The 16,948-nt window shown below is 42.8% G+C and overlaps 1 protein-coding gene across 1 annotated transcript in view; it reads right to left on the bottom strand.

Annotated features, from left to right (window-relative positions):
* Positions 1 to 16,948, bottom strand: part of PKHD1 (polycystic kidney and hepatic disease 1 (autosomal recessive)) — a 450,125-nt gene that overhangs the window by 287,095 nt on the left and 146,082 nt on the right. Inside the window, exon 37 of the mRNA XM_018039183.1 lies at positions 11,329 to 11,541. Coding sequence (XP_017894672.1) covers positions 11,329 to 11,541 — 213 coding nt within the window. The remainder of the gene's footprint in view (positions 1 to 11,328; positions 11,542 to 16,948) is intronic.

Below are 16,948 nucleotides of genomic sequence, written 5' to 3'. Positions count from 1 at the left end.
CCTGCATACAGATTCCTCAGGAGACAGGTAAGGTGGTCTGGTATTACTATCTCTTTCAGAATTTCCCAGTTTGTTGTGATCCACACAGTCAAAGGCTTTGGTGTAGTCAATAAAGCAGAAGTAGAAGCTTTTCTGGGACTCTCTTTCTTTTTTGGTGATCTAACGGATGTTGGCAATTTGATCTCTGGTTCCTCTGCCTTTTCTAAAACCAGCTTGAACATCTGGAAATTCTGTTGAAGCTTCACTTGGAGAATTTTGAGCATTACTTTGCTAGCATGTGAGATGAGTTGCAATTGTGCAGTAGTTCGAACATTGCCTTTATTAGGAATTGAAATGAAAACTGACCTTTTCCAGTCCTGTGGCCACTGCTGAGTTTTCCAAATTGCTGGCATATTGAGTGCAGCACTTTCACAGCATCATCTTTTAGGATTTGAAAAAGCTTAGCTGGAATTCTATCACCTCCACTAGCTTTGTTTATAGTGATGAAGGCCCACATGACTTCAGACTCCAGTATATCTGGCTCCAGGTGAGTAATCACATCACCATGGTTATTGAGTCATTAAGATCTTTTTTACTCTTAAGAAATAATTAAGAGAGAAGGTTACTAAGACAGAAAAGCAGTCAGGGAGGAGAGTGAGAGAGGGTTGGAAAACACAGCAGGAAATACAGGCAGGAACCTACATCAGAGAGGGTGCTATAAACAGGTTAGAAATTTTGGACTTTATCTTAGGGACAATGGAAAGCCACTGAAGAGTTTTGAGCAGTGGCATAATGTGAACAGATCTGCATTTTTAAAAGATCACTCTGGTTCCAGGATAAACAATGAATTGGAGAGGGGTGAAAATAGCAACCAAAAGATAAACTAGAAAGCTTAAACAACAGTCTAGGCCCAAGTTGATGGCATCATAAACTAAGGTAGTAGTCATGGAAGTGGCGAGAAGCAAACGGACTTGTGAGTCTTTCAGGAATTAAATTCAGAACCTGGTGATGGACATAATATGGAGAGGCTGGATAAGAGGGGTATCAAGAATGTTTCCAGCTGACGGATTACTGGAAAGCAACAAACACCATCCCATCCTTCTCAGAATAACAAAGCAGCTTCACCAAATCAAAACAGTAAGCACATGATAATAATAATAATAACAATATTTAATATTTACTGAGTAGATATGCAGGTATCACTCAATGCCTCTCCTGTGCTAAGTGTTATACATGTTTTGTTTCATTTAATCACCTAATAGCATCATGAGAAATGTTTTAGAATCATCTTCAACTTGTGATGGAAACTGAAACACTAAAGAGTCGCCCTTTTTAAAGGTCAGTCATCCATCCGCTTCACAACTTAGTCAAGAATTAGTCACACCATTGCTCACAAGAGGTTCCCTTGCTTGGTCCAAATCCTAATACTGCGTATTGATGCCTTAGGTGGCTATTACCCAGTATGTACATATTTATACAAAAGAGTGGCCAGTCTAGATCAAGATCCATGCAGTCCTGGATCTCCTAAGTAAAAACTATCTTAGACTCAACCTCATTCTTTCAATAACACTGTCTAGATAAAATGAAACACGGTTATCAGAGATTTTTTAATTGCAAATTTTTTATCACTAGTAAATTTGGTTTTACTTAGTGAATTAACTGACTGGAACTTTTTCCCAGCCAAACTAAACCGGTTTGAAATATCCAGTTAACATTTATTAGTTTTATTTTCAAATTAGCAAAAGTAGTAAAAATATCAGATTGTCAAATATTTTTTTTTCAGATTGTCAAATATTTTAAAAGTAGACTTTTAAAATGATAAAAGCTATTGCTTTTATCCACCCATTCTGCTATTCTGGTTAGATAACACACCTCTAATCTTAAGAAACCATCCTCTCTTGGTCACAGATTGTGTAGTCTTGGGGGGTCTGGAAAGTTGGTCCCACCTCCTATTCCATCCCAACCAAAAGACCACCACTTCTCTGGCCATAGCAGTAGCTTCAGTGATGGGCTTATGACTCAAACACAGTCAAAGCTAATCCTGAAGCTTCTGTTTAAGCTTTTCATTTCAGTTATTCACACAACATATACTTGTTGAGAGCCTACGATGAGTCCAGGCACTATTGGAGGGAATGAGGATATTGTCAATGAGAACAAAACAAAACAAAACATGAAAATCATTGCCCTCAGGATGTATACTTTCTACTAGGGAAAACACTAGAATAAGTACAATATATGACAAATAAACTGTATATGATATCCTGCTGCTAAGTCGCTTCAGTCATGTCCGACTCTGTGGGACCCCATAGATGGCAGCCCACCAGGCTCCACCGTCCCTGGGATCCTCCAGGCAAGAACACTGGAGTGGGTTGCCATTTCCTTCTCCAATGCATGAAAGTGAAAAGTGAAAGTGAGGTCGCTCAGCAGTGTCGGACTCTTTGCGACCCCATGGACTGCAGCTCACCAGGCTCCTCCATCCATGGGATTTTCCAGGCAAGAGTACTAGAGTGAGGTGCCATTGCCTTCTCCTATATGATATCCTAGAGAGTGTTAAAAGCTAAAGGGAAAACTCAGAGGGAGGGATGTGAAATTTTGATGAGGGGAACGTTGTAATTTACTCAGGGGTATAATAGTCATTGGAAAACAGCCATTTTTTCATCTAGAGCCACAGGAACCTATTTCTGCCTTCAGGAGGCAGATTGGAAAATGAAGGCAACTCAAGAGAAAGCAAAACCTAGAGCTGCAGAGAAACAAAGGCCTAATGACTTCTTTGAAGCACCTGGACTCAGCTGTGCCTCAAGTTTTTTCAGTTATATGAGGCAATAAATACCCTGATTTGGGGGATTCAAATTGGGTTTTCTGTCACTTACAACCAAAAAAGACCTGACAAATGCCAACACTTTCAGGTATATATAGAAACTTAAAGTAGCTTATAATGTGTTTCTAAGTGGGGTTCCTGCGGTACTTGGATTATCAAATAGCTAGAACTCATTTCTAATTAGCAGGATACATTCAAAGTAAACACCTAAAATCCTAAGACCTTAAAAACAGCATGTTCACTTTAACGTTTTTAAAGTTCCTTAAAGTGTGCTTTATACCCTTACTGGAAGGAACTCTTTCTTATCCATTGTTCCAAGGTCACTCTTGCCCAGATCAAGCAATTACAAATTCTAAGTTATCTCAGCTAAGAATAAATTGAGATTTTACCAAATATGCACATATAGAATAGTTGTATTTTGATTTTTTTGAAGGCTTACAAGGCAACAGAGAATATCTGTCTTACTTTTGTTGATGGTGTTAGTCATATTTTGAGAGACATACAGTTAAGGACCAATTCACATGTGCTCTGAATGGAGAAGCAGTCATCAGTCACTGGCCATCCTGCATGCTGAGGGTTCTAAGTCCAGGACCATGCTGACCAACATTAATTTGACTGAGTAGTTACCCATCTACCACAACATACAAGCTGATTAGAACCCCATGTTGGATTGAAGCGTGTATAAATTTAAGATTACAGAAAGCAGGGTTTTTATGTTTCTCATCCTTCTTCCTCTATTCTTCCTCTCACTTTGAGCTTACTTTCTCCACCCACACCAAATTAAACAAAACACACACACACATAACAGCTTCTCTCCCTTTTAACCCAACATCCCTTTGGAGTCCCCTTTCACGTATGTAGCAAACTGCAAGCAGAGACTTCTGCTCCCTCAACCCAACCAAGAGGACCCAAGCTAGGGACAAAAGATGATAAGCATCCATATTTGTACATGAGCCATGAACAGACAGGGAATTTCCTTGAGGCTTATTAAAAGAGGCTAATCTAATTCTACTATTGGAGCCATCACTGGATAGACCCCGCCTCAAGCTACATGAGACATCATCGGTCGACAAAGGTCCATCTAGTCAAAGCTATGGTTTTTCCAGTAGTCATGTACAAATGTGAGAGTTGGACCATAAAGAAGGCTGAGCACCAAAGAATTGATGCTTTTGAACTGTGGTGCTGTGGAAGACTCTGGAGAGTTCCCTTGGACAGCAAGGAGATTAAACCAGTCAATCCTAAAGGAAATCAGCCTTGAATATTCATCGGAAGGATTTATGCTGAAGCTGCAGCTCCAATTCTTTGGCCACCTAATGTGAAGAGCCAATTCACTTGAAAATCGTGATGCTGGGAAAGATTGAGGGCAGGAGGAGAAAGGGGCAACAGAGGATGAAATTGTTGAATGGCATCATCGACTGAATGGACATGAGTTTGAGCAAACTCCAGGAGATGGTGAAGGACAGGGAAGCCTGGCGTGCTTCAGTCTGTGGGGTCACAAAGAGTCAGAAACAGTTGAGCAACTGAACAACAACGTGAACAGACAGGGTGCAGATTTCCCTTGGGGCTTATTAAAGGAGGCTAATTTAATTCTGCCATTGGAGCCATTCCTGGATGGACCTCACCTCAAGCTACATGATCAACAAAGAGAGGAAATTCTAAGAAATTCTCAGTCATGGGGGTGAGTCATCAGCCCCGTGAGCAGCCTTTTCCTCGCCTTCCCACAGAGGGAGGTCTGAGGTTATTTCTCTCCACTTCATCAAAGAAAAGGGGCTTCAAAGATATCAGTCTTTGAGATGCCTGTGAGAAAAGGAGACGGCTTCTTTTTCCCCAGATTGGATGTCTACATATACTGCAGCGTATGTGTGGGCTCTCTGTGCTTATCTGAACAGGGGAGAGGAGACTTAGAGCAAAAGGTTGTGAGTGGGACATCTGTGGTATGGAAAGATTTGTAAGTTTCCTCTGGATCAAGTAGATTCTGGGAAAGGTAGCTTCATTTGCGCCAAATTTCTGGTGGAAGCTAAGGGTACTGCAAACTCAGGTGGAGCTTCCACACTGGGAAACAGCGGGAAGGTTCTGTAGGACCCCAGTGATCAGAGAGAGAGAGAATCAACAATCAACCAGTATTATCCAGAGAGGATACAACTGCACAGTTCAGTTAAAAGCCAGTTAGCCTCCTCGCTTCATCTTCCTCAGCACCTGCCTCACTTCTACCTGCCCCAGCACCAAGAGAATACAAAAGACAGATGGATCATATGGTAATTCTATTTTTTGTTTTCTGAGGCACTTTCATACTCTTTTCCATAGTTGTTGCACCAACTTACATTCCCACCAACAGTGTAGGAGGGAAGCTATTACATACAGAATGGCTAGACAACAAGCTCTTACTGTATAGAACTGCCTGCATGCATGCTGCTGCTTCAGTCATGTCCGACTATTTGTGACCCTATGGACTGTAGCCCACCAGGCTCCTCTGTCCATGAGATTTTCCCAGCAAGAATACAGGAGTGGATTGCCATTTCCCTCTCCAGGGGGTCTTCCTAACCCATGGATCAAACCCACTTCTCCCATGTCTCCTGCATTGCAGATGAATTCTTTACCGCTGAGCCGCAGGGGAAGCTTGCATAGCACACAGAAGTATATTCAATACCCTATGATAAACCATATTAGAAAAGAATATTAAAAAGAGTGTATATATATATATATATATAATTGAATCACTGTACAGCAGAAATTAACACAACATAGTAAATCAACAGTATTTCAATTAAAAAAAGAAAAAAGATGAGCTACCTGAGTCATTTTTATCACTATTTTCACAATAGAAATCTTTATTCCAAGTGAAGTACTATTTTAACATAAATTTAAGCTAGAAGTAAAAACAATGAGGTAGTTGCTTGAGCAATTTAAACTTTTATAGCTTGATCCCCAAACAATTCATTGTTTGCAGAACCTCTGCAGTTCCCTCAAGAAATGTTCAGATTTTGTGGAGACTAGTAGGAAAACCACTGCCCAGGACACATGTGTCAACTCCACGCACACAACTTCATGCTTCCAGACAGCCTGATACACTTTAGCAACACAGTAAGCATGCCCATAGACAGCACTCATAAAAAGCATGGCATTTACACACAGATGTTTGGTATTTTGAGATGGGAAGTAAACTGTATTTAAACCCTTTTTCCTATTTATTCCTATCACAGTCTCCTGTTCATAACATTACACTGTTTTCTTCAACCATATTCCCATAGTCCTACTTTCCCCACAAACTTCCATTTATATTTAATGCCTGATCTTGTAATTTCTTGAAAAGGACAAAGACAGAAGTCCATTCAAGGCCAGAAGACGGCTTTTTCTGCTGAGAAACTGTCAGCCAAATTTCTCAGGGAGGAACTGGAAATGAAGTGAGAGACATTGATAAATTTCCCTTTTGAACAATCAATAAAAGCCCCACCATCCTGTTCAGCCTCCCACTGTGGAAGCAAGGGCCGTAATTACATTGTCAAAAATTCAAGTTGCCCAGGCTGACAGCGACCCCCTTGAAAAGTGACATGTGATTGGCACTTGGTCTGGGGTGGTGAACCTGGATTGGCAGACAGAGGGAGGGAGCAAAAGGTGAGAGTGAAATTTCCTCATTGACAATAGCCCCCCAAAACCCCAGACTAACACTCTGTAAGAATCTGCAAGCCTTTAGCCATATTAACATAGCAAAGCATACAGCCGACACAATTTACTGTCATCTGATCAACAGAGATTCAGAACCCAGGCTGTCCCATCCACTCCTAAACCCAGAGAAAGAGAAAGACACACTGGGCTGTGTGTGTGTGTGTGTGTGTGTGTGTGTGTGTGTGTGTATGTATGTGTGTGTGTATGTATGTGTGTGTGTAAGGGGTAGGGGCGGGGCAACTGAGTATAGAAGTGTAAGAGAATTTTTCTACATTAAAAGCAAAACATGGAAAATATGCTTTCAGCTCCATCTTTCTTGGTGACAGCTGAACAACAAAGCCTGTTTGCTTAGCAACTTTAATCTATGATAAAAATCGACTAGAGCAGAAGGGTTACAAGGGGCAGCCATGAAGAGTGAGATGGAACAGAGAAGGCGGGAAAGCCTGCCACTGAGACGCAGACCCATTGGTGTGATCCTCCAGGAGTGAAATCTGTATCCATCAGTCAGGCCTCTTCCTATTGGATGTTGGGAATAAAACCCCTGAAAAAGCCTCATTGGCAGGGCAGTGCTCTGCTTTTGCTTAGACTGGAACCCATGCAAATGGTTTCCAAGAAGCCTTCATTATAATCATGCCCAGCAATGGCGTTTATCCACCGCTAGGAAGCAGCTGCACCACAAGAGATTAAAATCAAACTGTGTTCACTGAGTTTTGGAAACAGACCAAAGGTGCCTGGAAGTGCTTTTCCTTCATGACCTCCAAAGTGAAAACTTCTCTTGTTGTGATGAAAGGTAGACAAGAAAATGAATAAAGAGGGACTTCTGTGTTGGTCCAGTGGTTGAGTCTGCCTTGCAATTCAGGGGACGAGGGTTTGATCCCTGGTCAGGCAACTAAGATTCCACATGCCACGGAGCAACTAAGCCCGGGCACTGCAACCACTGGGCCGCAGCTAAAGAGTCCACATGCTACAACAACCTCACAGGATGCAACAAAGGCTCTGTGTGCCACAACAGAGGCCAGATGCAGCCAGATAAATAAGTAATATTTTTACAAAAAGAAAATATAATGAATAAGGGGGAAAATCTCCAAGCAGAGCTGGTTCCATGCCAAGTAGAAGTCCCCTCTTATCCTTGAAAGAAACTATGCGATCATTGGGGTTTCCTAGGTAGTGCAGTGGTAAAGAATTTGCCTGCCAGTGCAGAGACACAAGAGATGCAGTTCTATCCCTGGGTCAGGAAGATCCCTTGGAGTGGTTAATGGCAACCCACTTTAGTATTTTGCCTGAGTGAAATCCTATTGATAGAGGAGACTGGTAGGCCATAGTCCTTGGGATCCCAAAGACTCAGACACAACCGAGAGACTTAGCACGCATGCACATGCAAACACACACACACACACACACACACACACGCACGCACACACGCACATGAGATGATTGGCACAGGGGACTTGCTGCTTTGGGGGAAAATGTCATCTGAACAGCCATAACTAACAGTGCTCGAGTGTTACCATGTGCTAGACACTTTGGAGCAGTTCACACGCAGTAAGTCTACAAGGCAGGAACTGTGTTTTCCTGGTTTTATAGAGATTGATTTGCCCAAGGTCATATTTGATAAGCGGCAGAACTGGACTGATTTCTGATTCCCAAACTTAGATGAACCACTAAAAACAGCCTTTCTCCATGTGCAGTCCGTGCGCTCCCTGAATCCAATCACCCGATGGTCCCACTGAAAGGCACATTCCTGGGCCCGTGCCAAGCCCACAGACTCAGATTCTGGAAGAGAGGTCCAGAAACCTTGATTTTCAGAATCTTCCCGAGAAGCGTCTTCCATGCGCGAAGGTTGGTGGCTCCCCTCCCTACAGCATCCTGGAAAGCTGAGTGAAGTCAGGTCTTTAGGGACCTGCTGGGGGCAAGGCAGTGAATCAAGTTGCTCACTTTTCTGCATACTTGACAGCAAAAGATAATTAGTTTTCTCCTAAAGCCCCAGTGTCACCAGGTCCACCTCTGGCCCTGGGAAAAGGCCAGTGAAATTACGTAACGATTTTAACCATGATATGGCACCAGGCTGCCAGAGGGGAAGCCTGTGTGAGACCTCAGGTGGTGAGGGAGAGAATAGGGAGAGGACTGACAGGCCACAGGCTGTGACTGGGGATCCCTCCCACCCAGTGGCTCAGCTCTTTTCCACACACTGTTTCTTTCAAATGAATGAGACGCAGCAGCAGCAACTCAATCAGGAAAACAGCTTGATTTTGCCTGTGTTCATGTTCAAGCTTTGCTTCATGAGAGATCATATTCATGCCTGTATCAGTAGGACTGTGGGGAAAGGGGTAAGACAGCCGTTGATGACACCCTAACCCTGGGAATACAGGAAAGAAGAGGAGGAGGAAAAGGACGGAGGGGAAGAGGGTTGGGAAAGGAGAAGGAGGAAAATGAGCGGAGAAGATGGAAATGAGGGAAGCCGGGGAGAGGAGGTGTCTGCACTTTCAGCGTCGAGTAACATCACTAGGATAAGGTAGCAACACTTTTGAAATTTCAGGATTCTTAAAACACATTAGAGGCATCTACTTTGCTTTAATTGCCCCATATATTAATTATAAACAGTGGTCCTAGGGATTTTCTTAACTTGACATCTATTAAAACACAGAGGTTAGAAGCATAGAGTACATTTACAATATAAGCACACAAAGGTATATTTTTAAAGTCTTTCTCTGACCCTTCATAATAGAATGTGAGAAAGAAGGCATTGGAATGAAAGAATTCAAGTAAAATAATTGGGAGAGTTTCATCCCTCTTCAGGTGAATTTCCACTTCCGGCAAGAGTTATGCCATCTGCATCTCACAGGACAATGGCTCTCAAACCAACAGATACTTCTGAAGCTTTAGCATCCTTCAGGATCTGGCTGGTTGAAATACTGATCTGTGCCTTCTTCTCAAGGGTAAACAGCAGCACATTGGGTTGGTGGTCTAAGTGGCTGTTAGACTAGAACAACCATTGGAGATCATCACTGCTGTGTAAACAGACAGAAGCCCCTCATGGATCTGGGCTATAAGATCAATATAAGTGCTTGCTGATGAAAATGAGAAGAAAAAGGTACTGCTTAGGAGTAGATTACAGGAATCAATATTGTAGGTGTTTTGAATTTCTGTCTAGATATTTGTGGGCTTTTCAGCCTTACAAAATTCACTCCCAGTGTGTATCTCTCTAGCTGGTCCCTGGTCAGCATTTAATAAATGCTTGATGATAAGATCCCACTTCTACTCACAGTAAGTTGAAAAAAGGCAGAAGAGGGCTTTTAGTAGACAATGATTGAGGGCCACAATTTTTAATGGACAAACCGTTGATATCGCAAAAAGACTGACTCCTCAGCATAGCCGCATGCCATGTCTAGAACAATTACCCTATGAGAGGTAGCAGAGTCCTGTTTTGTTATGTCAGCACAGATATTCCAATGTATAAGATACCACATTTTCTCTCCAGAAACCCAAATCGGGCCACTATCTGGTGCCTGTATTTTTTATCTGCCTTTGGCTCATGTCATGTAATAAAATGTTTATCAGTACCCACTGAAAGACACTCCATGCACATCATGTTATACTTACGTTTTCTAGTTGATGCTAAGGGTTATCCTGGCACACAGAGTAATTTCCTGAATCTCAAGGAAAATAAAAATGTCTATTTTGCAAAGTGCAAGGAGGTCAGCAACAGGCAAACAAAATTGTAGCAGAAACACACTATAACCTGATATCTGTTTTTTCCCCAGGAATCTATAAACACCAACTCACCTGTAACAGGATTCCAGGGAGAACTCCAACTGAACCCCATTCCCAGGAGGGGAAAAGAGCAACAACAACAACAAGCTTGCCTGTTTGGTCTGGGATGCCACCAGTGTACACAGCCTCCCGCATAGGCTAAGTAACAGTAAGTAACACTACTGGTCAGTTTTCACTAGGTTAAGCCACGGTTACAAATACAAATCTCAGTCATTCATGACAACAAAAGTTTATTCCTCACTCAAACACACGGGAGCGGTAGGCTGCATGCAGCTGTGCCCAAGCTTAAGGGACTGCCCCATCCCTACAGGAGATGGTGTATTCTCAAGCAGAAAGAAAACAGAAAAATGTTCTAAGTATTACACGGGTTCTTAAAACTTCAGTTTGACCATGAACTACACCATTTCTGCTCACATCCCATTGACCAAAGCAAGTCCAAGGTGAAGCCCACTCTCCCTGGGACAAGGAAATATGGTCTACCCACAGGGAGGAACTGAAAGTTACCTGACACAGAGAAGAGGTGTATAATCCTCTTGCAGAATGGGAAGCGAATAACTGAGAACCATAGTACATTCTGCAGTGAGTAGCATCACAATTAATATTCCTTATTTATTGGTATAGACGGACTTATTTGCAAAGCAGAAATAGAGGCACAGATGTAGAGAACAAACGTGAATATCAAGGGGATGGCTGGAGTGGGAGATTGGGACTGACATTCACTCCTGATACTATGTATAAAGTAGATAACTAATGAGAACCAGCTGTATAGCGCAGGGAACTCTACTCCGTGCCCTGTAGTGACCTAAATAGGAAGGAAATCGAAAAAAGAGGGCATATATGCATACATATAGCTGATTTACTTTCTATACAGCAGACACTAACACAACATTGCAAAGCAAATACTACAGTAAAAAATAATAATACTAAATATTCCTTATTTAAGGAAACAGTGCCCGTGCTTTAATTCACTTTGTTGCTTCAGCAACTAACAGCCAAAGAGATGTAAGTAGTTTTACCATTTTCCCCATTGTCTGTACCTTGGCTAGACAAAGCTCTGCCTCAATTCCTCTGTTCCTCTGGCCAGTTGCCTCACTCACCATGAAGGGAAAGAGTTCCATTCCTCACAGCCAGGAACTTGACTCCATATGGGAAGAAGCGGGCAGAGTAGGAGCTGCCATAGAGTTTGATCCGAGCTTTGCCTTGGAAGGGCTTGTCCTCAGATCCAATCCGGAGTTCTCCACCATCAGAAACAAGGATGGAGTGTGTCCTGAGTTCGAGGGGTCCCAGGTCCAGGAAGATCAACTTCCCTCCTAAGAGCCAAGAGAAGACACTCAGTCTCTGGGAAGATGAGGCTCACCTTCTTTTGACAGTTATAATGTCTGATGAAATTGTCTTCACTTATATGATTCTGCTAAAATTTGGATTTATCTCACCTTCTTTCCTAGAAGCACAGTTGAGTCATCTGACATTAAGGAGCAGGAGCACAGTATTACTAAGTCAGCTTAGGTTAGCTATCACAAGTCACAGCAGCTTTATTTACAGTGTTTTTAGTCACAATAACCTAAATGCCTAGAAATTTAGGAGCAGCTAAATAAGAAATGAGAAGATCACCATTTCACCACGTAATAGCAGCTTAGAAAATTAAGTTTAAAAAAACAGGGAAACAGTAAACAGGAAATAGGAACAGAAGAAAATTATGCCACAATTATAAGACATGGTAAAAGGAAGCATAATTAGGCAGCATTATGAAATGTTTTGCACTTTAGCTGGCCAACATCCATTATCCTTTTCTTTGGATATGCTCGGTCTCTCAGTCGTTATCTGGCTCTTTCCAGCCCCATGGAGTGTAGTCCACCAGACAACTCCGCCCATGGAATTTTCCAGGCAAGAATACTGGGGTAGAGTGTCATTTCTTACTCTATTTCTTTGGATAATAGACCCTAATTTCCACAAGGAATTATTTTGCTCCATTGAACAGAGCTGAGTGGAAGTGTCAATCATGGTGCCTTATTCTACCATCAACTCTGTCATGATTTCCTTGCTTCCCAAGGAAATCTGGAGCCAGAGGAAAGGGGAGACTGGAAATATTTGATTCTTGGTAATTCCAGTAGTTGTCTCTTAACAAGCCTGAGAAGAGTCCCTGTTTCTGAAACCCTCACCTGCCAAGCCCCTCCAAAAGGCCACCTCTTTCCAACACCTCAGCCTCTGTTGTCCTGATGTACCTTTTTCAAAAATGGCAAATTGATCACACTCTAAGGTGACCGACCCAAGGAGCAACTCTCCTTTGGTGACCTACAGGTTCGGTGCTTAAAAAGCACCACAATCCTTACCAGTCTTCCAAAGGGCCTGCTGGCAATGCTGATTTTAAAGTCTGACTTTAATTTTCCCTTCCATTGTCATTACAATGACAAGAAAAATCATTAGAAATGCAGTAATGAGTCCCATGTCAAGGAATTGATGCTTTCGAACTGCGGTGAAGACTCTTGAGAGTCCCTCGGAGAGCAAGGAGATCAAACCAGTCAATCGTAAAGGAAATCAACTCTGAATATTCATTGGAAGGACTGATGCTGAAGCTGAAGCTCCAATTCTTTGGCCACCTGATGCAAAGATCGGACTCATTGGAAAAGACCTTGAGGCTGGGAAAGATTGAAGGCAGGAGGAGAAGAGGATGACAGGATGAGATGGTTGGATGGCATCACTGACTCAATGGACATGAGTTTGAGCAAACTCCAATAGATAGTGAAGGACAGGGAAGCCTGGCATACTGAAGTCCATAGGGTCGCAAAGAGTCGGACACAACTGAATGACTGAACAATAAGTGAATCCTGCTGTGAACAAGAGGGAAGAAATGCGACCTGTGGTGCATTTTCACTCACAGCCATGTGGCATTAATGTCCCAGATCTTCAATTAGTGGAACATGAGTTGAACAATGGGTCCAACAATGGGTCGCACCATTATCAATAGTCAGGAAATCTGAACTGAGATGAACCATGATGGAGACAGAGTATTGAATCAGATACCTGTCCCCACTCTGGTATTGGCCTCTGAATGACCCTCAGTAAGTCTCACAAAATTGCTGGGCCTTGGACTTCTCAGTTTCCAAATCTGTCCCACTCAGTGCCAAGGGATAGTCTGTTTGCTTCTCAGTGGCATGTGGAACAGAGTTATGCATCCACTGAGGCTCTTCTGTCTCTAGAACACTTGACATCTACATCCACAAAGAACGCAATCAAGTGTGCATTTGACACTGATGGAGACATGGACCTCTTGTTCTCCAGACACCACCTACACTGCAGGGAACTTTGACTGTCTCTTGAGAAAGAGATTACCTGCACAGTGAGGAATTCAAATGAAATGATGGGGAAAACAAGGGAACTGACATGTATTAAGCACATGTCCTATGCCAATATCTTTAGCGATGTTGTCTGAAACAACCTTTCCAAACAAGCCTAGGAGGTCAACATCATGCTCTGTATTTCAGAGCAGATAGTGGGCTGGGGGCAGCAGAGCGAGCACTAGAACCCAGGACCACCTAACAGAGACACTCACGTTCTATCCACTTTGCAAACCCTACCAGGTAGCTTGTTCATTAATTAGGAAATACTTTCCATTAATTATTTTATTAATTTCATTATTTATCATAGTTACTTTTAAGAAAAAAAATGTTACTTATTTAGGCAAGTTTGCCTATGGCTTGTTTATAGGAGGCTTATTTTAATTTTATTAATGTAGATATACCTCACTTCATTCTGAAAAGGATTTGAGGCAGATTACAAGGATTAGTGGGTAAGTTTATAAATCGGGGATGTGCCCCTTGTACTATCAAGTAAAATATTAAATTGGTAGAAATTTGAAAAAGTCATTTACTGATGAGACCTAATAATAACACTAATAGAGGGAGAAAAGCTCAGCCCCCCAAAAATCATTTGCATTGGCAAGAGTACTATAAGTAGGAGTAATTAGTTAATGTGATTCCCTGCAGAAAAGCCTTCCTTCTTTACTTTATCAGTGGCAAGTATGTATAAGGAAATCTAGGTAAATACGGAAGAAAGTTTGTTATGAAATTTGGGACTTCCCAAGTAGTGTTAGTGGTAAAGAATCTGTCTGCCAACGCAGGAGACGCAAGAGACTGGGTTTGCTCCCCGGGTCAGGTAGATCCCCTGGAGTAGGAAATGACACTCCATGCCAGTATTCTTGCCTGGAAAATTCCATGGGCAGAGGAGCGTGGAAGACTAAGAGTCAGACATGACTGAACACACATTTGTTGTGGAATTCAGCTAATTTTGGTTGAAATAATTGTATGTGATAACCAAGGTAAAAGCTTCTTGGTGTGAAAGAACAGGAGGTTTATATTCAATCTACCTGTGTGCCAAGGCCCCAAGTGTTTCATTGCACACTTTATTAGCTTAAGACCAATATATACCGAGCTGCTTTAAAGAAGAGTTACTTGAATATGGGAGGGAAGTGGGAGGACTTTATTTCTCCGCTTTATAGAGCTTGACCCCTTTCTGAAAGCTGAAATAAAGAGCAGGGCTGAAATCAGCCTTTGGCTCTGACCCTGACACTGCTTGTTATGATTGTTCATGAAAGCTGAGTACGTCCCACGAGTGACCTTGGGTAATTTTATAAAAATCAATCAACCATCATTATTGTTACTTCCCCTCCAAAATAAACAAATGAACACAACTTTTTACATGTAATCATTTGTTTCCATTAAACGTCTCTTTTATTTCTTTTAAAGGGAAGTAAAAGAGACTTTTAGCAGCTAGGGAATGTTTGCAAAGTACATCAAAACCTACTTTGGGCTAACCCCACAATTAGTCATCCTCTGTAATAACCACAAAATGATTTGGTGTGCATGAGTGTGTTTTAAAGAAAAACAAATACACAGTTGTAGCTATTTTCCCCATTACAGAAAACACTTAGAGTATAAATATTATACCATACAAGAATATACTCATCAAGGGACTTCCTTGGCAGTCCAGTGGTTAAGACTTGAGATTTCACTGGATGGAGATGCCTGTTCAATTCCTGGTTGGGGGACTAGGGGGCTTCCCTGGTGGCTCAAATGGTAAAGAATCTGCCTGCAGTGCAGAAGACTTGGATTCAATCCCTTGGTCAGGAAGATCCCCTGGAGAAGGGAAAGTATTCTTGCCTAGAGAATGCCATGGACAGAGGAGCCTGGTGGGCTACAGTCAATGGCGTCACAAAGAGTCAGATACGACTGAGTGACTAACATGTAGGGAACTAGGATCCCACATGGCACCGAAAAAGAACTGGCTTCTATCCCAATTCTTTTCCTGCAGTCTCCTTGGAACCCTCCCCAGTAGGGCTTTGCTTGGCCATTCCACCAAACCTGATCCTATCGAGGTCACAAGTGGCAATCACACAGCTGAATCCAAGGCTGAGTGCTCAGCACTCACCTTTGCTGAGCACCCATGGCATCTGACATGCTTGCTCAGTCCTTCCTTGCTGCTCCATCCCCCAGCCGCCCAGTTCTGTGCTCTCCTGGATCCCTCCCCAATCCCAGCCTCTCCTCCTGGCCTCCTCTGCCTGATTCCTCCTGACTGTCCCAACCACTGACCCTTGAAATGTCACAAGACTCAGTCCCTTGATCACTTTTCCAATCATTCTATGAACATGGCCTTGCTTTTCTCACCTTGTCTTAAAGTTTCAAACGCCATCGTACACTCATCGCCGATGACTCCCAGATGACTCCCAAGGCCCACTTCTGCCCTCAGTTCAAGATTCGTAGACCCATCTGTTTCTTGGTATCTCTATATGGATGTCTCAAAGTTTTCTTGACTTAGAACATGCAAAAAGTGAGCTCCTTGTCTTGCCCCATTTCCATAAATGGCAACTCCATCCCTGCAATTGCTCAGTTTGAAAGTCCTGGAGGCAACATTTACTCTCTCACACACCATAACAAAGGCTCCAAGAAATCTTGTGCATTCTTCCTTCCTTAATATCCCTGTGATCCGGCACGTCCATTACTGGGATCTAAGTGACATCTCATCTCCAAGTAACCATAAAGCCTTGTAACTCAGCTCTTTGCTCTGCCCCTGCCCCAACCCTAGGGTCTACTCTCGAAACAACAATGTGATTTTTAATGGAAACTTCATCACATCACCTCTCTGCTGGGAATTCTCCAACAGCTCCCACCACACACAGAGTCAAAGCCCACCAAACCCAGCAGGGCTGGCCCTCTCCGGTCCCCTCTCCCCCATCTCCTCCCCCCAGCTCACAGTCTTCTGCCACTCCCACCCTTGCTCCCCTGAAGCACAGCCTCTGCCCTCACTGTGTGCAAATCCCCCAACCATCACAAACCACCGCCCAGCCCCTGATCCTCCTCCCCTGCTGCATCGTTCTCCATGCAGCTCAGAAAATCTAACGCAAAATACAATACGACTGTTTTCCTTATGGATATAAACTCCAAGAGAACGAGAATTTGGGTGTATTTAATTCGCAGCTGCAGCCCCTGTACCTAGAACAGTGCCTGTCATACGGGAAGCTTGGAAAGCAGTCACTAAATACTTATGAGATAAATAGGAGTTGAAGTTACAGAAGAGAATGAGGTCTCCCTAGGCAGACATGTAGAGTGAGAGCAGAAGAGAGACAAGACTACAAACTAGCATTTACAGACCAGTCTAAAGAGAGGAAGTAGAATGATCTTTCGGGTGAGTCAGTGAAACAAGTGAACTGGAGAGGAATCAACA

The sequence above is a fragment of the Capra hircus genome, chromosome 23 (genome assembly GCF_001704415.2).
Source record: "Capra hircus breed San Clemente chromosome 23, ASM170441v1, whole genome shotgun sequence".
NCBI classification, from domain to species: domain Eukaryota; kingdom Metazoa; phylum Chordata; class Mammalia; order Artiodactyla; family Bovidae; genus Capra; species Capra hircus.
This window is presented reverse-complemented; position numbering and strand designations above follow the sequence as displayed.